At 50.9% G+C, this 20,529-nt stretch overlaps 3 protein-coding genes across 7 annotated transcripts; 1 reads left to right on the plus strand and 2 right to left on the minus strand.

Annotated features, from left to right (window-relative positions):
* Nucleotides 1-1,269: 1,269 nt before the first annotated feature.
* On the minus strand, nt 1,270-10,434 carry Btbd19 (BTB domain containing 19). 3 transcript variants are annotated; one of them, XM_046468987.2, is made up of 8 exons: nt 9,029-10,434; nt 7,398-7,611; nt 7,216-7,269; nt 5,329-5,388; nt 4,723-4,791; nt 4,514-4,645; nt 4,269-4,394; nt 1,270-4,135 (listed from the first exon to the last, which is right to left on the minus strand). In XM_046468987.2, the coding sequence occupies exons 1-8, from the start codon at nt 9,112-9,114 to the stop codon at nt 4,001-4,003; spliced, it is 876 nt and encodes a 291-aa protein (XP_046324943.1). In that variant the 5' UTR covers nt 9,115-10,434; the 3' UTR covers nt 1,270-4,000. The 3 variants fall into 3 exon arrangements, with proteins under 3 accessions (XP_046324943.1, XP_046324941.1, XP_046324945.1); XM_046468985.2 differs by having other exon boundaries at nt 1,270-4,394; XM_046468989.2 differs by lacking the exon at nt 7,398-7,611 and having other exon boundaries at nt 5,329-5,425; nt 7,122-7,269; nt 9,029-9,089.
* A 23-nt stretch (nt 10,435-10,457) lies between these two features.
* Nucleotides 10,458-12,068, plus strand: Dynlt4 (dynein light chain Tctex-type 4). Of its 3 annotated transcripts, XM_046468991.2 has the most exons (3): nt 10,463-10,543; nt 11,032-11,101; nt 11,393-12,068. In XM_046468991.2, the coding sequence occupies exon 3, from the start codon at nt 11,400-11,402 to the stop codon at nt 12,066-12,068; it is 669 nt and encodes a 222-aa protein (XP_046324947.1). In that variant the 5' UTR covers nt 10,463-10,543; nt 11,032-11,101; nt 11,393-11,399. The 3 variants fall into 3 exon arrangements, with proteins under 3 accessions (XP_046324946.1, XP_046324948.1, XP_046324947.1); XM_046468990.2 differs by lacking the exon at nt 11,032-11,101 and having other exon boundaries at nt 10,458-10,543; XM_046468992.2 differs by lacking the exon at nt 11,032-11,101 and having other exon boundaries at nt 10,462-10,543; nt 11,396-12,068.
* A 10-nt stretch (nt 12,069-12,078) lies between these two features.
* On the minus strand, nt 12,079-17,245 carry Plk3 (polo like kinase 3). The gene is made up of 15 exons (XM_046468984.2): nt 16,944-17,245; nt 16,679-16,786; nt 16,474-16,590; nt 16,199-16,328; nt 16,026-16,113; nt 15,121-15,216; nt 14,831-15,029; nt 14,591-14,714; nt 14,100-14,191; nt 13,769-13,862; nt 13,546-13,629; nt 13,286-13,448; nt 13,003-13,132; nt 12,719-12,832; nt 12,079-12,602 (listed from the first exon to the last, which is right to left on the minus strand). The coding sequence occupies exons 1-15, from the start codon at nt 17,151-17,153 to the stop codon at nt 12,411-12,413; spliced, it is 1,941 nt and encodes a 646-aa protein (XP_046324940.1). The 5' UTR covers nt 17,154-17,245; the 3' UTR covers nt 12,079-12,410.
* Nucleotides 17,246-20,529: the final 3,284 nt, after the last annotated feature.

The raw sequence follows: 20,529 nt of genomic DNA on the forward strand, positions 1-20,529 counted from the left end.
CACTACTGTAGTCCCACCTACTGATGAGGGTGAGGCAAGAGGATTACTGGAACCCAGAAGCTCAGGACCAGCATGTACAAAACAGTGAAACACCATCTCAAAAATAAATAAGTGGGGATGTGGCTCAAGTGGTATCGCGCTTGCCTAGCATGTGTGAGGTACTGGGTTCGAGTCTTAGCACCACATAAAAACAAAATAAAGATATTATGTCCACCTAAAACTAAAAAATAAATATTAAAAAAAATTAAAAATGAATAAATAGAGTTCAATCCCTGGCACCAAATAAATAAATAAATAAAGGTAAATCTGATCACATAATCCCTCCTGCACAGACACCTCAGTGCCTTTCCCCAGGGCTTACTTCAGATCTCCAGTCTACCCTCATCTCAGCAAAAGTCCTTATTGAACCAGGCCCCTTTTGTTCATCTTGTGGTACATGACAAGTTTGGCGAAGAAGAAAGTTTACTCATGAGGTGGCCAACTGTGAGAAGGTGGAAACCCCAATTCTCAAATCTACCTCCCCTTGAACAGGATTTAGGGATATTTATGGGGATACAGAAACAAAAGGCTCTCAAACATGGGAAAAGCTGATTGGAGTTGAGGAAGAATGAAGGACTTAGTGGCCTCTGCAAGTGTAATCAAGCTTCATGGTTCTTCCTAGAATGTATGTTCAGGGAATGGCAATATTCTCATCTCTGAGGGTGAAGTGTTGGACCCTCTGACATCAAAAAGTCAGACACTTGTATAAGCCCAAGTGAAGGGTCAGTTAATTTCAACCAATTTAAGCTACTGCCAAGTTCCTGAAAAACAACTTAGGCAACCATTACCATCATAACCAGTATGTCCCATAGCAAAGCTAATAGAAATAGCGCTTAGCTTCATGAACTCTAAAATTGATGATATAATCAAATGACTAAAAGCAAATAAAGGTGGAGAGTTTATGCAGGCTTCAAAATCTACACTCACTACTCTGTATGAAACAATCCCATTCCAACCACCATCACTGTCTTTTCTTCTTGCTGTGCTGTGGATGAACCCCAGGGCCTTGTACATGGCAGGCACTCTACCACTGAGCTGTATGCTCAGCTACCACTACCTCTTTAACCTGCTTAAAGAGATAATTAGAGATAACAATATTCCCTGAAATTGTAGCAAATGTCCTTGTTTCTCCCCCTAGAATGGAAGCTCTATGAGGCAGAGACTTGATTTTCTCTGATGCACTCTATATGGTAAATCAATACCTCCAACATGTGCACTTAGTGAGTACATGTGAAACAAATAGATTTATTTATTTATTTATATTTTATTTTGCTGGATATAGGATCGAACAGGGGTTGGGGAAGCACCACCATGGAGCTACATGGTATAGACAGATTGTCTCTCACTAAATTGTCCAGACTGGACACAATTCTCCTTCAGCCTTCTGAGCAGCTGGAATTACAGGCATATGCCATCGTGCCTAGCACCACACTTCTCTTTTCTTTCTTTCTTTTTATACCAGGGATTGAACCCAAGGATGCTTAACCACTGAGCCACATCTTCCCAGGCTCTCAAAGTGTTTGGCCAGATTGCTTAGGGCCATACTAAGTTGCTGAGACTGCCCTCAAACTCAAAATCCTCCAGCCTCAGCCTCCTAAATTGCTGGGATTACAGGCAAGTACCACCACATCAAGCTATCACAAAAGGCATAATACTCTACTTGGTCACACTATGCTTTTTTTTCAGTAAAGATCATGCAAATCTTTTGTATCATTGTAGGACTATACCATAGTTAATTTAACCAGATATCTATTAATGGACATATAATTTTCAGTTTTCACTCTCCATCCAGGTGCAGTGGTGCATGTCTAGTTGCTCAAAAGGCTGAAGCAGGAGGGTTGATCACAAGTTTGAGGCTAACCTGGGAAATTAGGGAGACTCTGTCTCAAAATTCAAAAAACAAAAAGGGCTGGTGATGTAGCTCAGGGGTAGAGCACTTGCCTAGCATGTGTTAGGCCCTGGGCTCAATCCCCAGTATCACAAAATAAAGTGTTGGGTTTTTTTCCCCCCACTACTGAAACAATGTTGCTTGAAGCAGTATTACTGGGTGAACATTTTTTTTTTTTTTTTGTACTAGGGATTGAACCCTGGGGTGTTTTACCACTGATGTACATCCCTAGTCTTTTTTTATTTTGACAGGATCTGGCTAAGTTGCTGAGGTTGCCCTCAACTTGCAATCCTCCTGCTTCAGCCTCCCCAGCTGCAGAGATTACATGCTTGTGCACTACAACCCGAACCTTTTCAATCTTGAGAGTGACAAATAACTATTTTTATTGGCATGCAATATATTTTTTTTAAAGTTTGAAAGCGCAGGAAGTACCCTTTTATTTTTTAAGAGAGAGAGAGAGAGAGAGAGAGAGAGAGAGGGAGAATTTTTAATATTTATTTTTTAGTTTTCGGCGGACACAACATCTTTGTTTGTATGTGGTGCTGAGGATCGAACCCGGGCCGCACGCATGCCAGGCAAGCGCGCTACCACTTGAGCCACATCCCCAGCCCAATGCAATATATTTTTGTATAAAGTCCCTGAGACAGATATTAAAATATTTTCTTCTAAATAGTCAATTGCCCTCATTTTAGATTGATGATATCTTTTTTTTTTTTTTTTTTTGAGAGAGAGAGAGAGATAATTTTTTAATATTTATTTTTCAGTTTTCGGTGGACACAACATCTTTATTTTATTTTTATGTAGTGCTGAGGATCGAACCCAGTGCCCCGCGCAGGCCAGGCGAGCACGTTACCGCTTGAGCCACATTCCCAGCCCCATAGATTGATGATATCTTGTTTTACAACTTCTTTAAAACTTTTTGCCCAGTGTGAAGGCCTACATCTGTTGTCCCAGCTGCTGAGCAGTCTCTAAAATTAGAAGGACTGTTGGGGAGTTCCTGACCAGCAAGGCAAATTAGCAAGACCTTGTCTCAAAAAAAAAAGTTAAGAATGTAGCTCAGTGGTAGAGCGCTCCAGGGTTTAGTCCCCAGTGCTGGAAGTTAGGAGGACTCTTTATGGAATAAATAGGGAAATGAAGTCATTCACTTAGCATTTACCAAACACTGATTATGTGACTGAGACTGATGAAAAAAAACGAATAAGGCACTACTCCAGGCCTCAGGGATCTTTCTTCAGGGAGATTCAGGTCCACAGGAAGACAAGATGTAAGATGAAAGAGGTGAAAAGTGGAAACCTCAACAACAAGGGAGCAAATCCTGAGTACCTCCCAGGGGAGAATTTTTGCAAAAGCAGGGATGAAAGAAGAGTTGCTAAATGCTCAGAAACCACAATATTTTGAACGCCCAGCGAGTGTATTAGGGATGTTGAGGGACTTAAGGGAAGTCGACTTGACAATCTGATAGGGCTGACTGCGTGTGGGAAATCGATTGAGGGGTGAAGACAAGAAGGGTTATAAGACGTGATAGGCAGGATAGGCTAAAGACTGAAACATCTGGAAAGATCTTTTAAGAAGTAGAAAGACCTGAGGCAAGTGCGAGGGAGAGGGATGGGGCAAGGATGACGTCCAAGTTTCCGGCGTGGGCGTTCACGGAAATGAGAAACAGAACCGGGACAGAGCTGGGGGAAAGACGGAGAGCTCGATTGTGCACTGAGGTGTCTGTGGGGCACTCAAGGAACGATCTCCAGGAGGAAGAGCTATTATTAAAGAGGAGGCTGGACCTAATAGACACGTGGGAGCAATCAGAGTACACCTGCGCACGAGAGTGCCCCGCCGTGGAGTGAAAGAAACCCTCACTTTTGGATTTCGCCATCGCGAGAAGGCACTGGACCAGCACTCTTCTCACAGCCCCGCCCTAGGCCGGTCGTCTCGCACAGGGCACGGCACCCGAGAACAAGCCTTCCGGCTCCCGGAAGGCGCGGCATGCTGGGAGCGGAAGCCCGCTCCAACCTCAGAGCACGTTGGGAGCTGCAGTTTTGAGCAGGCCAGGAATTCCTCTCTAGTCACGGCCTTGAGTTACTTGAAGGGCAGGTCCAGAAAGCGGTGGTGCTCCCGGGGCAGGGTCCCCCTCCGTCGGCGGCACAGTGCTCCCAGGGCGGCATCCCCTCTCCGCAGGGCATGACACTTCCACGCCTCCACAATCTGCTCCACCTACAGGGGAAGGCGGGTCACCGCGCAGCCATGCAGTGCCTCTTCGCCAGGGAGACACTGGGCAGAGCCGCACCCCTAGCTTCGGGTCCCCACGTTGCGGAGTTGATCTGAGCCTGGCTCCCCGCGTCCTCACCGGGATGAACGGCTCCCGCCGGTTCTGCTCTTCCAGGGCGCTCAGCTCCGCCGGGGCCAGCAAGGCCAACCTCAGCTCTCGCACTACCGGGGCCGCCACCTCGGCCACAGGCCGCTCCAGCACCGCCTGCGAAAGCCAGCACAGACCGGGCATGGCAGGAGCACCCGCCCCACCTCCGGCTCGCTGGGTTCCTGCTGCCGGTGCCGCCTTCAGCGCCCTGGAGTTCCCCAAGATCTCCCTCTCACCGCGCCCACGCGCGCCCAGCTCCGGGCTGCCCGGACCAGCTCGACCTCGTCCACGCAGAGCTTGTCGCTGCGCAGCAGGGGAAGCAGCGCAGCGGCCGACAGCTCCAGGAAGCCACGAGTCCGGAGCGCCTCCTGCGGGCGGGGGAACCGATCAGGGGAAAGCAGAATGGGGTGTGTGGGGTTAGGAATATGAAGATGGGGAGTAATACCTGACTGTGGGCCTCTATGAAAGCTATGCACCGCTCCTGCAGCGGCCCCAGGCCAAAGGTTACGGCCACCTGGGAGCAGAATGAGGAAGTTAGGTTAGAGATTGGAGAAACCATGTAGCCCTGCCCTCCACCCTGGGAACCATCACTGGGAACCTGACTCTACTTCCAGTTGGGGAGGATGACAAGGCCTCTGGAAACTAGAACCAGTGAAAGTCCCTGTTTGCATATCCACACACAGTGCACACTAAAGAAGTCAGGATATCTCCTTCAAATCCCATCCTGGGGCCTAGGCTTGGCTTCCCTTCTCCAAACCCCACCCTTCACCTTCCTCAGCTGAGAACCATTTCCCAGCTTTTATAGAAGACCAGCAAAGATCTTCTGTTCTTCAACTCTTGCTCCTACACCTGACCCTGCTAGTGAACCCTGGATCCCACTTATCTAGGCACATAATTTATCCCATAAACATCCTTGGGACATTCCTACCCCCTTCCATGTATCTAGGTTATTCCAGGACAGACACAGGAGGTCTAGACTCCTGGTACCTAGGAGCCCAGTACCACATACTGAAAGCCAGACTTACTCCTAGGTCCATCCAGCAACACCCACCTGCAGAGCCTCACAAACCAATTCCACGTCCAGCACCTTCACCACAAACTCCAGACACAGCTGGAAACAGAAATAAATCTGAGTTGTGTGGAGATATCTCTACTCCAAGGCCCAGACCTAATAAAGTAGTGGGCAGGCTTGAGGGTTAGCCATCCAGACTCCGATTAGCCTCAGACTCATCCAGGCCTGGGGAAGCCAGGAATTGCCAGGGCCTGAGATTTGGCAAGCCCAAAGAAACTGGAAATTAGCAAAGCCAAGCCCAGAAAACCACCTTCCAGCACACTTGCCACTAATCAGATCAGATAAGACCCATGCAAAAATTCCACTCTCTTCTCAGGATGCTATTTTCTTCCACTTGTTCCTTTCCTGACTTGAGAACATTTCTATTTTTATCAGAAACTTGAATTCCGTCCTTAACATCTCTCATTGTCACACCCAGAAAAGCACTGGGTCATGCCAGTTCCACTTCATCTCTGAAAACCACCCACTTCTCTTTTGGGTTTCTGCCACCCCCATCCTAGCCATATCCACTTGACTTGACTGCTGCACTAGAGTCCTGACTGGTCTGATGAGCCCTTTCTATTTCTTCCACTCCCTTCTCCCCTTAGCTTCCAAATCCCATTCCCTTGCCTGAAACCTTCAGTAAATCTCCACTGTACTCAGGTTGAAAAAAATCACAATTCTTTTTCTTTTGTTGTGTGTGTGTGTGCGCGCGCTCCCGCATGTGGGCCAGGGATTGAACACAGGGCCTCACCAGGCTAAGCAAGCACTATACCACTGACCAATACTCCCAATCCATAATCTAAATTCCCCTCCCTATGCCCTTTTTTTCTTGCAGTACTGAGGATTAAACACTGGGGTGCTCTATCTCTGAGCTACATCCCCAACTCTTTTTATTTTTTATTTTGAGACAGGATTCACTAATTTGGCTTTGACTTGCAACCCTCCTACTTTAGCCTCCTGAGTCAATGGGATCATAGGTGTGTACCAGCATGCCCAATCCAGAAGTCAGTTCTTTACTTTCTTTGGAACCAGGAATTGAACCCAGGGGCACTTAACCATGGAACCACGTCCCCAGCCCTTTTTATATTTTATTTTGAGACAGGGTCTAACTAAGTTGCTTTGAACCTCACTAAGTTGCAGAGGCTGGCTTTGAACTTGCAATCCTGTCTCAGCCTCCTGAGTCACTGGAATATAGGCATGAGCCACGACACCCAAACAGAAGTCTAAATTCTTTTTTTTTTTTTTTTTTTTTTAGTTCTCAGCAGACACAACATCTTTGTATGTGGTGCTGAGGATCCAACCCGGGCCGCAGGCATGCCAGGCGAGCACGCTACTGCTTGAGCCACATCCCCAGCCCAGAAGTCTAAATTCTTGAAGACCCTGAATGAACCAGCTCCTGGCACTCTCTCCAGTCATATCTTGCCCCCTTCTGTTCTCACATCCTATCCAACCACACCAAATGTCTCACTATCTCCTTTAGTACCTCTGTAACTGGGATGACATCTTCCCATTCCCCCTGTGAAAAAAACTGTTCATTCTGCCAAATCACAAATGTTTCCTCCTCCAGGAATTCTTTCCCCACATAGCCTCAGTACTATTTACCCTATATATCACACTCGTGCCACAGGGTTAAGTGTTTCCTCTAGAGATAGGGATCAAGGCTGATTTATCCTTCACTCATCAACACCTGATGTTCAATTAGCCTACTCGGGGCATGTGAGGATTCTGTGCATACAGACTCACATGCATGCCCTGTGTATACAGAGATTCCTGTACTTATATGTGTATACACATTGCCCTCCAGGTCAGAGTATGAAAAGTAGGGTATGAACTGGGTCCATGAGAGGCAAGGGAAACCAACCAGGACCTGGCACAAAAACCTACCTCTCGCAGTTCTTCTAGCCCATACTCCACAGCTGCCGTCAACACCTCCAGCACCTACAAAGTGGGTGGTTGGGGGACCAGAAGAGAGTTTCTCTTGCCTCTTGGCCCACAGTGTGATGGGCAGACTCCTGCCTCTTGTACCCCCAGCCACTCCCACCCAGGCCCCTGGTCAGTGGGCTCACAGAGTGGCGGTGCAGCTTGACACTGTTGGTATACAGGAACTCCAGCACTGCCAAGAAGGCCTCAGCTGGCACAGTGCTTAGCACCACAGGACTAGGCACCCCGGGGCCCAGCTCTGTGCCCAGCAGTCGCTGGAAGAAGTTGCATCTACAGGCCAACAGGCACCGGTGGGCAAATACCTCCTGCTGTTCTTGACCGACCACAAAGCAAACATCACTGTGGAAGAGAGGGGCAGAGAGCCAGAGGAAAGGAGTCCAGAGCCTAGAGTACAATATGGGCTTCACTTTTGCCCACTCTGAACCTTCGTTTCCTTATCTGCAACATAAGACAGGGTTTAGCCTTCCAGGAAAAGGTCTGGTATACACAGATGTGAGTTCCAATCCCAGCTCCATCCATGGTATTGCAGGCAAGTGACTTCTCTCCCCACACACTGGGTCATATCCCCAGCCCATTCTTGTTGTTGTTGCTATTATTTTTGGAGAAGGGTCTCACTAAGTTCTGAGGCTAGCTTTGAACTAGCCTCAGCCTCCTGAGCCACTGGTATTATGTGCATATGCCACTGTGCCTGGCAATTTCCTATCTTTGAATCTTAAGTTTCTCACCCCTGACCTCAGAGGAGGTGACTGTTCTTGATTGCGAGGGGGCAACAGGGTTAATAAAAGTAAGATTGATCCCAACTCCCCAGCCCCTCCCCAGTCTGAGTCTTTGGGGAGGGAAAGTTCTTCTTGGTACCTCCTCCACTGGCTGCAAACTCAGCTGTTTTTCAGCCCTCCTCCAGGGAGGAGGGAGTGGGGGTGTAGGGTGCAGAATGTGCATTAACTGTAAACAGACATGGCAGTCATGCACCATAATGAGGCCAGACCACATTTTCCATCTTCATGATCACTTCCGGCCCCAGTTTCTGGGCCCCTGAACAAGGTAGATGGTAGAAGACAAAAGAAAATATGTGAGTTTCTTAGAGCCTTCTAGTTTCATAGTCCAAGTCGTGAGGTTCCTACTACTCAGACCAGACTGCAACCCCCAGAGAAGCAGGGTTATTGGAACTACCAACCCTGGGGAAGAATCCAGATTTGAGATACTGGGGCTGGGGGAGAGCTACATTTTAGCTCTCCTGACCAACCCTGCCCCAAGTAAACTCTATCCCTATTTTCAAACACCATTAGCATTTTGGGCAAACAGTGGTCAGCACCCTTGAACTACTTCCTGTCTGGAACTCTGGCTCAATCCCTTGAGCTTTCTTCCTCTTTTGAATTCCCAATTCTCAGAACAGGCTCCTGCCTCTTCAAGGAGAGAGGCCCCAACATCTAAGTGCTCAATGGGAGGGAGTCAAGTTACATCGCATTTTTCAGGCTCTTTTCCCCTCTGAGAGGAGCTCAAGATTCACAGAAGGATTTTGCTTGAGCTCACACCGCAGCCCAGGGCTCTATCCCCCACAGCCCCCCACCCTGGCTCTCAAGATATCATGGACACTGAGAAGCTGGTAGCCATCATCTACAGTTGGCTTCCCCACCGACTCAGTTTGCCAGGGAGGAAGGCAAAGTCCTTTTCACCTCTTCACCCAGGGCCTCCCCAGAGTCATGGGGCTAAGCAAAATCAGCTAGGGAAAACTTACCAACCGGGCCCCCTTCCTCACCTGTATTGGGGGTTGTTGACAAGACTTCGAAGTGCTGTGGAAAAGGAAGAAGTCTGCCCATGCACAACTAGTCCTGGATTCTCCATGCATGGAGTGGGGCAGGGAGAAAAAGAAAGTGGAGTGGTTTAGGAGGTCTGCTGCTGTTTGTTGGTCTGTGGGAGGCCTGCCAGGCCTTAGAGCTGGTGAGGAGATTAGAAAGGCCTGAGAGAGGCAGGAGCTCAGGAAGCCTGTTTACTGAGAAACTAAAGTTTAGGGATGAAGAGAGGCTCAGGAATAGGGATAGATATGGTGGGGGTAGAGGTAGGGGACCTGGAGAGGCTGAGGCCGGAGCGCCAGTAGTCCAGGGGAGAAGCTGGTGTGGGATGAGGCCTGGGCTGGGAGCTTGCCCAGGCGGCGTTGGGGTGGGAAGCCTGTGGGTTTCCATGGAAACTGGAGCCCAGCCTAAAAGGAGGCTCCGCCCATCTCCCCACAGGCCTGGTGGAAAACTTTAGCCTGTGGAAGGGCCCTAAACACAGTCTTGAGAGCCTTAACTCTGGTCCTGACCTGCCACAATTTCAGAATTCAAGCTCCTGCTCTCCCCCAGTCATAGGTTAAACTCAGGTTAGGCAGGCCTGGGAAACCTCACCTCCACAGGGAAAATCCTCATTCCATGGATGATTTTCTGGGCCCAGACATAGTTTGCTGGAGAGGGGGTAGTCCCATCCCTTCCAGGGTAAAGTGAATTGTCTGCTCTGACAGAAGCATGGCCGCCTCTGGCATCCTTGAAATGCAGCTGGGTAATCTAGGTACTGGGGCACACAGAGGTGTGGCCAACTGGGGACAAGCCCCAGGGCACTTGGGTCAGTAAGGGTCAAGAGACTGGACTCAGGTTTACCACTGAGTCATAGCTTTCAGGACTTGGTCCTTCCATCTGAGCCAATGGGCCTCCCCACCCCCACACAAAGCCCAGAACTGAGGAAGTCATCCAAGCCCCACCCCAGCTCAGCGCCTGGAGCGGAAATGTTTGTCCTGGTTGAGACTGATGGGGAGACGATAGAGCAATGACGTGCTCCTTCCTGTCTGCCTGGATCCTGGATTCCTGAGCAGCCACCCCTGCAGCCCCAATGTCCTCCCACACATACCCTAGGCCCTGTGATTGGTTCATAAATGGCCAGTCATCTGGCCATTTCACAAAGGAAGAAATGGAGAATGGCTCAAGAGTCCTGGGGCTTTCTAAGCAGAGCCCCTAACTATCGGTTGTCTGGTGGTGGTAGTATGTCCCTGAGCTCAAGACCTTATAGGCCTTTCTCCCCAATAACTCAGGGGTACCCCATCCTCAGCAGGTGCTCATAGTAGTAACACTCTTAGGTTATTCCAGAGCCAAGTTGGAGGAAGGGAGGGACTCTGGGAGGAAGGAGTGCTTGCCCTAGCAGCCCATGGCAACTGCAAAACATGGCCCTTCCTCCTCCCACCTGCAAGTCAGGCTAGCTGGGCCAGGGCTGTGGAGCAGAGAGAGCTTGGAGACCAAAGCTGCAGGTGAGTCAGGTGCCTGAGGGAGTTTCAGGAGAGGAGGGCAACCATCCCAGAAGTGGTTCTGTAGGAGGTGCAGTCACAGGACAAAAGCAAAAAGAAGAAGAGTTTCAGTGGGTCACCTGCCCCGAGCCTCAGCCTGTTGTAGTGGCTGAGTGAGTCTTCTGTGCCCTATCAGAGCAGGAATGGCAGAAGGTGACTGGATTCAATATCCCCAGGGTTAGTGGGATCTGTGGAAATGAAGGAGTTGGTTCTGTCCATCCTTTCTGGTTAAGGGTTGCAGGCACCACTTCTACTCTCCAGGCTGAGTCAGAAGCCAGCTTCATCTCCCCCTTATGCTAGTGAAGTCAAGTGGAAGGGAGAAAAGTAAATATAATAGATCTCACTTAGCCAACCTACATAGTGCCCAAGGCAAAGTGGAAACCAGGATGGCAAAGACTAGCTCAGGATTATAGACTGAGTAGCGTCTTTTCCCCTCTTTATGTCCCTAACAGCCCTTAACTCTCTAAGCACTTAGAAACTCACCCAGCTTGACTGTTTGATCCACTTGTTCCAAAAACACAGGTAAGAAGTGGGTAAGGGGAAGTTAGACACAGTGCTGTGCCACCTAGACCCAGCTACTTGGGAGGCTGAAGTGGGAGAATCATTTGAGCCCAGAGGTTCAGGATCAGCCTGAGCTACATAGTGTGACACCACTTCAAAAAAAAAAAAGGGAAAAGTCAGCCGGTGTGTGTGTGGTGGCAGGTGGTAAATAAGAAGAGAGTAGGGGTATAAAAACCCTTCACATCACTCAGCAACAGGAGACGCAGAAAGATGGCCACTGAAGCCCATCCTAAATGTGTGTCTTTCAACTAGCAGGCCCATGGCTGGCAGGCCTCTGCCCCCAGGACGCCAGGAGGGACACCAGGAAGAGACTGCCAAAGATTTGGGGCCTAAACTACCACCAGTACGGCCCCGTGGTCGCCTGCCCAGCATTGATGAGGCTGGACCTGCAGCTGTGGGCCCAGCCTCCCGCCGTGGCTCTGTGCTGGGTCCAGCCACATCCTTCTCACGTCGCAACTCACTGGCTGGGCCAGTCACTGGTCCTGGAGGTCGGCGACAATCCCTGGTCCCAGCGCCCCCTCTAGGTTCTCGGGTCAGCTTCTCAGGGTTGCCCCTGGCGCCAGTCCGTCAGGTAGCACCTTCGTACCGCATGGAGCCTGCGCCTGGAGAATGCTGGGAGGCTGCCCGTGCTCAGCGTGCTCTGGAGGCAGCCTTGGATGCCAGGTTGCGGGATGCTTCCTACTCTGGTTCGGAGGCTGGGAGGCTGACTCGAGAGCTGTGTGAACAGATGCGTGCGCACCTGCGTGAGTTCAGCCCACCGCGCTATAAGCTTGTGTGCAACGTGGTGCTGGGGCCGCGCACCGGCCAGGGCGTACATGTGGTCAGTCGCGCGCTTTGGGATGTAGCACGCGACGGACTGGCTTCTGCTACCTTCACCAACGCTTCACTTTTTGCGGTGGCCACTGTCCACGGGCTCTACTACGAATAAGCAGGCCGAGTTCTGCAAAAGGTTTATTATCCCAGAAGGAGGGCCCCCTGGGGCTCACATCCCAATAAATAAATGTCTGTCAATAAATAAAAGTGGTCCATAAATAATGCCCCTAATTTGGGGCTAAGGCTCAGGCTTATCTCAGAGAGGGGGTAAGAAATAGTAAGGACAAGCCACCCCAACTCTAGTAAAGCTGGTCCCTGATTCCCTGGGGGATTCAGCCCAGAGCCCCCAGTGAGGCACCAATGGAACAGAGAGGGCCACAAAGGCAAGGGCCAGAGCCTTACAGGCACAGGCCTCAGGTTTGAGGGCTTGGTCATGGCCTGCTCTGCATGGTGGGGCCTAGGCTGGACTACGATCCCTGAGCAGCCGCAGAGCATATCGGAGTCGCTGCTTCAGGTCCGGGGAGCAGCCCAGCTGCCGGAGGTGGGAAGCGAGGTAAGTACAAGCACTGCGATTTCGGGCCACAAAAGTCACAAGGAGGGGCTCCCAGCCACTGAGGATCAGCTTGGTGTGGTCCCCATAGAAGTTCACCTGTATACAAGGAGAAGGATATTGATCAGGGCCAGGGCCAAGGCTCCAGGCCCAATTTTCTTCCCAACATCCTAGGCCTCCCAGACCTTCCCTCCAACTCCAGGGTGGGCTCTTACCTGGACAGTGCCATCACTAAATAGCATGAGGAGGGCCTGATCAGTCTTGACCCACTGCAGCAGCAAGGGTGGGCCAGGCACCTCCACCTCTTCCACACTGGGCAGATCTCCACCCTGAGAGCAGGAGCAGGGCAGGTCACTGGTCTGACATGAATCAGATGTCTCCATCGATGTCTCCCTTTCTTATAGGTTCAGCCTTTAACTTTGAGCCCCTCCTCCCATTACCAAAGGGGAACTTATGAGGATGTGTAAATCTTCAGTATGCTCAACCCTTACCCACATACCTTCATGAGGTGCTGCTCCATGTAGGAGGCAAAGTATCGTAGGATGCCCAGCTGAGGCTGCAGAGCTCGAGGTACAGCACCCACAGAGAAAGAGAAGTGCTTTGTGCTGGTGGGGTTGTAGTGCACAGTCCTGGAAGTAGGGGGAGGCCAAGGTCAGAGGGAGCCCTGCACCAACACCCTTCTGCTGAGAAACCCTAGGCCCCTGAGCCTAGGAACACATGCCAAGGTGCAGCCCTGATGAGCCCAACACCCTGGATACAAGACACCCCAGAACAGCACTTACTTCCTGTTGGCTGACAAGGCCATGTGTGTGCCATCATTGAAAAGCACTGCTACCCGGCGGCTGGACAGTTGATACCCAAAGCCAAATTTGTTGGAGTAGTCAACCCACTTGCTGACCCACACCAGAGGCTCTGGCTGTGCCAGAGGGGCTGGGTTCTGTTCGGCTGTCAAGGGAAAAAAGGAAATAAGGACCTGCTTCTTCCTAGCCTCCTAGCCAAAGAACTCCCAACAATATTAACACATACCAGACCCCAGCCTCACCTGGGGGCATGAAGGCCACACAGTTTCTCAGAGCACAGAGGGCCGACTCTACCACAGTGGCCACAGTTAGACCTTCTTCAAACCCTGAAAGGAACAGAGCACTGAGATTTAGGCATTAGCCCTCCCTAGACTCAGGTCATGTCCCTCTGTCAACTCCTTCCCTCTGGTTCCTGGTCTCTGCCTCAGCAAGTTTTAGCAAGTCTCACACTCCTTGGTTCCTCACCATCTCCACTGCTCGCCAGCGTCCCACGGGGTGAGCTGTCTTCAGCAGCTGTCTCTACCAGGCTGACAGGGGCTGGACCAGAAGTTGCTGGAGCCTAGAGAGTTGGGTAGGGACAGGGAGTGAGATAGGCTCTGAAATCGAAATCCTTGAAAGTCCATGGCCTAGCCCTGCCCTGGTTTCGAGGGCACCCTGGGTCAGCCCCAGCCTGCTAATGAGACACAGCCAATTAGGCCACCACGAGGCTGGATGCTTCATCAGCCTTTTATCCCGGGCTTCCCTCAGCTGCTAGGTGGAGTGAGTCAGGGGAACAATGCCCACGTGAGCACCTCACCTCGGGCCTGGCATCTGGATGGCCAATAGACGTGCGCATGAGGCCGCTCACCAAACAGGAGACCTCATCCTGCTCCTCAGGATGGTTTTTATCTGGAGGTAGGGGGGATAGTCTTCAGTGTTCTGCCCAATCCCATTATCCACAGGGATGACACAATGATAGGCCTTCCCAAGTACCTGGACAACACACATTCTCCTCAGGAGTTCGCAGGCATCCACACTCTCTTTCTTTCTTTTGGTACTGGGAATTGAACCCATGGGTGCTTTACCACTAAACTACATCCCCAGCCCTTTTTATTTTTGATTTTGATATACAGGGTCCACTAAGTTGCTGAGACTGGCCTCAAACTTGTGATCCTCCTGTTTCAGCCTCCTGAGTCGCTGGAATTACAGGCATGAGCCACCACACTCAGCTGCACCCATACCTCCATGCCCCCAAAATGAATATCACAAGTGTCTCTGTCACTTAACACCCTGACACCCTAGACTTACTCTTCTTCTTCCTTCCAAACAGGCTCTTGGTAACTTTGGCAAACAGACTCCTTGCTGGGTTAGGGGGTGTCAAGTCCGGGACTGTTATGCAACTGCTGACAGGAAGCCGGTCAGGGGTGTAGCCCTGTGGAGAGAAGCCATGTCAACATAGAAGAGAGGCCCTAGAGGTCCTCTCAATTGCCCCCATTTAATCCCCTGGGAATATGCAGACTGAACTCAGGTGTCTGGAGAGTCACAGACCTTGGTAAAGAAGTCATGGCGCAAGATTTGGTCAATAGAGGGACGGTCTCGGGGTGAGGCTCGAAGGACGGCGGCCAGGAGCTGCCGGGCAGACAATGAGAGGCTGGCAGGCAGCGTGTAGTGAACCTGCTTGATGCAGCGGTACGTTTCTTTCAGGTCAGCGGTCTCAAAGGGGGGAGTCCCACAGAGCAGTGTGTACCTGTGGGGCAGGGATAAGGGGGTCAGGAGTAAAGTGGTTGAAATGCCCGGCCCACGTACCCACTACCTGTCAGCCACTGACTGACACTCACATGACACAACCCAGTGACCACACATCCGCCTCAGGGCCATGGCCCTGTCTCAGTAGCACTTCTGGAGCCACATAGTTGGGGGTGCCACAGATGGTTCTGAAAGAGGGTAGAGAAAAGAGGGACAACTCAGACCCAGCCCAGCAGTACCCCCATCCCTGCCCCCACTGTGAGTCTAGACAAAGCAGCTGCTTGTCACCAAAGGCCAGAGAGCTCTTGCTTGTCCTGGGACAATGGATGCCAGAGATGGCAGCTGAGTCCCCGCCTACCCGCCTGCCCCAGCTGCTCAACAGTACTGCAGCGCAGGGGGAGGCCATGACCCCCCAACCCAGCCCCCTCCTCCAGGGTCAACACAGAGGGTCGATCACTGATCCCTCCCCCCACTCCCGTCTGTCAAACACCCATCAGGCTGTCACCTCCCATGGTCTGTGCTGCATACACACCAACACCAGCTGTCACATCCCCCATAAACATTCATCTGCTACCCATGCTATCTGTGTCATGCACACTCAGTCACAGTAGCCATGGCAGGGTCTTTTTACATACACACACAGAGGGTCATGTCCTGCCATTCCCACACTGTCTCACATACACACTGCCTGGCCTATGTCACATTCCCCTTCCAGGGTCAGTCATATACCTTCAAGAATCATTACACCCGAATCTGTCTCTGGGACTGAGTCACCTATCCCATCTGTGTCACACAGTAGGACTCTCATCCTCCCCACCAATCCCAGCAAGTGAGGCTGCCACCTCCACCTTCACATATACACAAACAGCCCATTACCCCTTCCCTATTCATCACATGGACACATCAGGCGGTCACTTTGCTTCCCACATACATACTCACTATCTGTCACACATCACTTGTGTCATACACAGATTGTAGCCACCCCTCAAACACTCACTTCTTCCTCTGCTCTGGGGGCTCTAAGCGAGCTGCCAGCCCAAAATCCCCCACCTTCAATTCCATGTTATCTGTGATGAAAAAATTTCCTGGAGGGGACAGAGAGGTATGTCAGATTTCTTCCTCCTTCTATCCCCAGTCCCCCAACCCTGCTGGCTCACCAAAGAGTCTCACCTAGCTTGAGGTCCCGGTGCAAGATGCCCCGCTGGTGCAAGTACTTGAGGCCAGAAAGGATCTGCCGCAGGTAGTAGCGCACCTCTGGTTCCAACAGGGTGTGCCGCGCCTTCCAGATGTGGGCTAGGGACTGCAGAGAGCCACTGACTCAGCCCCTGTTCGCCCTCCCTGAGCCTCCCTCTCTGCATGCTCCACGAGGAAGGCAAGGCCCTAGCACTGGGTCTTAAGACGCACCCCACCCGGCCCCAGTCTCCGCTGAAATCCCCATCCCTTACCTTTCTGCTGCAGAGCTCCAGGAAAATGTATATGTTGTCAGCATCCTCGAAGTGGTGAGAAAAACGAACGATATGGCGGTGCTGCAGGTCTCGGTGCAGCTCAATCTCATTTAGGATCTGCCATGGGGGTGCGGGGTCATCATCCTTCCGGGGTTCCCACCCCATCGACCCCACTTCACCCCTCGCCCGCCGGGCCTGGACCCACCTTCTCGCGTTGATGCGGCTTGGCGACGCGGCTCTGCGGGATGACTTTGACCGCATAGGCGCTGCGGGTCTCTGTGTCAGTGGCCTCGTAACAGCGGGCGAAGCCCCCCTAGGAGGAGGTGGGTATCAGGCCAGGCGCTCCAGGGGAGGGGAGGCCGGGTCTGGTCCGCATACGTTCCCACGTCGGGGTCAAGAGCACCCGCCCTGCCTGGCAGGGTTTCTGTCCGCCCGCGTTAGCACCACTCCCCAGACAGCCCCTGGCCCACCTTGCCCAACAACCGGCCTTTGAAGTAGGTGCGACCGCTGCTCGGGTCCGTGATGAGGCGCCCAGGATCTGGCGCCGGTGGCCCAGCCAGCATCTCCTGCTCAGATCTGGGCAAGGCACTCGGAGGCGGCCCCGGTCCAGCGGGGGGCGCGGGCGGGGCGGCAGCACGCGGGAAAGGGCGCGGGGACAGGAAGCCCGCGGCGGGTTCCATGCGGACGGCGCCTCGCAGCGCGGGCCCGGCTTGTTCTAGGTTCCGCCCGGCCCCGGCCGCGCGTGGCGCTGCCTGGTCTTGCTACTCTGCGCTCGCGCCGGAGGGAGCCCGGCGTTTTTATCAATGAACGCCGGCCCCCTCCCCGGAGTCTCGTCATCTAGAACTCCACCCCTTCCCGGCGGCGAGTCACGGAGAAGCCACGCCTCTTTCCAGGCCTTACATCATCCTGAAGCTCCTCCTCTCATCCGAAAAATTTCGAGGCCCCGCCTCTTGTGCTAACCCTATAGGCTCCGCTACAGTGCTGCGACCCGCAGCAGGGGCAAACTGACCTTTGTCTCTCTTTGCTACCCTCTCCTCCTTAATGACCTCGTGTTCCTCCAGTGGGGGCCCCTTTTTATTCCTATCTTTCAGAGCATATGCTGAAATTAGAGTGAGGGTCTGGTATCTGAGGGCGTCTTCCCAGAAACTAGGTGGATCAGCGTTCCAGCCGGGAAGAGACGGGTGGTACTTTTTATCCAGGACGCGTCCCTAGCACTCCTTTTTGTGCTTGCAGGACCCTTGGAGTCTCAGGCACTTGACCAGACCCGATAGACCCAGCCCAGTGCTGCCCCCCTTTGGGGACTGAAGAAGAGCCCACTTTGGAGCCTGGCTTGCCTAGTTTGGGGACTGCCATGATAGTTTCTGGGGTCAAAACAGCCTAGTGCTAGTCGGGCGTGTGGTGGCACACACCTGTAATCCCAGCTACCTGGGAGGCTGAGGCAGGAGGATTGGAAATTCAAAGCTAGAGTCTGCAACTTAGCGAGGCCCTAAGCAACTTAGCGAGACCCTGTCTCAAAATAAGAAATTTAAGGGCTGGGGATGTGGCTCAAGCGGTAGCGCTATTGCCTGGCATGCGTGCGGCCCGGGTTCGATCCTCAGCACCACATACAAAACAGAGATGTTGTGTCTGCCGAGAACTAAGAAATAAATATTAAAATTAAAAAAAAAAAAAAGAAATTTAAAAAGGGCTGGGGATGTGGCTCAGTGGTTAAGCACCCCTGGATTCAATCCCTGGTACCCAATAAATAAATAAATGCAAAACGGGCTTGGCAGGGCTAGGGTTGTGGCTCAGTGGTAGAGCACTTGCCTAGCACGTGTGAGGCACTGGGTTGGATCCTCAGCACCACATTAAAATAAATAAATAAAATAAAGGTATTGTGTCCATCAACAACTAAAAACAATATTTTAAACAAAGAGGGAGGGCTTGGCAATGTAGCTCAGTGGTAAAGCACTCCTATGTTAGATTCCTGGTTAAACAAAAACAAAAAAACCCAGCCTGGTATTGAAGGCTTATGTTCCAGGCCCCATCTTCCACTACCCACTTATAACCTCTGGAGTGATGGATCTTGAGTCCTGTATTTCCTTCTCCTGAAAATATCCATTACCCTGGGTCAGCATCCAGAAGGCCAGAAAGTGAAGAATAGGTATTGGATATTCTCAAGTGCTGAGGATGGGCAATTAGGTAGCTGTTCTGGGGCCATCTGGAACCCTAGATCCCTCTTTAATCCCCACCCTTCAATGCCCAGGTCCAGAGGTGGAAGTGTGATCTTAACACCTCTGGAATGTTGGTCCCAGGATCACAAACTTCCTGGCCTTGTGGTCGTTCTCAACTCTTTTCACTCTGGATGATCGTATCAATTACTGAACCAAACTTCAGATTTATTGTCTCAAATAAGACTGATAAAGGTTTGCAGCCCTCATTTAGTTTGCTTGATTCTGTTTCATGGAAACACAATAGATACATACATAAACAAAGTAATTGCAGGCTGTGAAAAGTGCTATGAAGGAAATAAACAAGAGTAAACCAATAGCTTACTTTAGAAAGAGTAACCTGGAAAACCAGCAAGTATTTATTTGTATCCAATTCCTGCCAAGATTGTCTCCCAAATATCTCTGATATATATGTATCATTTTGGATCCATCTTGCCCTCATACCCTGGTCTGGGTCACAGTTTCTCTTGTCTGATTGCTGCCACAGCAGCTTGCTGGTCTCCCAGCTTTTGGTGTTACCTTCATTTTATGGCACCACCATATGCTGTCAGAGAGATCTCAGTCCTTCATCAGGCCCAAAAGGACCTACTTCAAGCACAATTGTCCTTCATGGCCACTGAAGGGAGACCCAAACCAGTCAGAGATGAATGAGGGGAAGGGGAAATGGGCAGGAAGGCCTTGAGTGCCACTCAGAAGTTGGCCTTCGTTCTCACAGGTTAGCAATTTTCCAGGGGGAGATGATAGTGACCACAAAGGATGAATCCCCAGGGTAAATAGGCCTGAGGCATGTACAGCTTTAAAAGGCATATTCAATACTGCAATTTTATATTTGGAAAACAAAGTAAAATGTCTCTGTATTAGTTTGCTACAGTTGCCATAGCAAAATACCACAGACTGGATGCCTTAAGTGACAAATTTGTTTTCACAGTTCTAGAGGCTGGAAGTCCAAGATCAGATGTCAGCATGCTTGATTCTTTGGAGGCTTCCCTCTTTAGCTTGTAGATGGTCTTTTCCTTCTGACTTCACATACATCATCTGTTTTTCTTTTTCTTTCTCATACATTATCTGTTTTTTTCTCTCTCTTTTTTTCTTTCTTTCTTTTTTTTTTTTTTTCAGGGACAAGGACCAAACCTGGGCCCTTGGACATGCTAAGCAAGTGCTTTGCTACTAGGCTGCTAAATCCCCAAATCATACCCAGCCACACTTTTTTGTTCAAGTACTGAGGATTGAACCCAGGAGTTATACTAGTGAACAACACACTCAGTCCACTTTTTTTTTTTTTGGAACAGGAGATTGAACCTAGGGGTGCTCAAGTCCTGAGCCACATCCCCAGCCCTATTTTATATTTTATTTAGAGACAGGGTCTCACTGAGTTACTTAGTGCCTTGCTTTTGCTGAGGCTTTGAATTTGCGATCCTCCTCCTGCCTCAGCCTCCCAAGCCCCTGGGATTACAGGTGTGCACTACCATAGCTGGCCTTCACAACTGGTTCTTGATATCCAGGAGCTGGGATATCAGGAGATCCTCCTGACTACAGTAAATTTTGTTTTGTTTTGTGGTTCTTGGGGATCAAACCAAGGGCTTCAACTGGGCATGGTGGCACACACCTGTAATCCCTGTTAATTGGGAGGCTGAGGCAGGATGATTACAACTTCTAGCCTAATTTGGGCAACTAAACAAGACCCAGTCTCAAAATTTAAAAATTAAAAAAAGGGGGGAGGGCTGGGGTTGTGGCTCAGTGGTAGAGCGCTCGCCTAGCAGGGGCAAGGCCCTGGGTTCGATCCCTAACACCACATAAAAATAAATAAATAAAGATATTGTGTCCAACTACAGCTAAAAAATAAATA

This window comes from Marmota monax, unplaced genomic scaffold (assembly GCF_021218885.2).
Source record: "Marmota monax isolate L192 unplaced genomic scaffold, Marmota_monax_Labrador192_F-V1.1 WCK01_AAM20220418_F8-fsc00008, whole genome shotgun sequence".
Lineage (NCBI taxonomy): Eukaryota > Metazoa > Chordata > Mammalia > Rodentia > Sciuridae > Marmota > Marmota monax.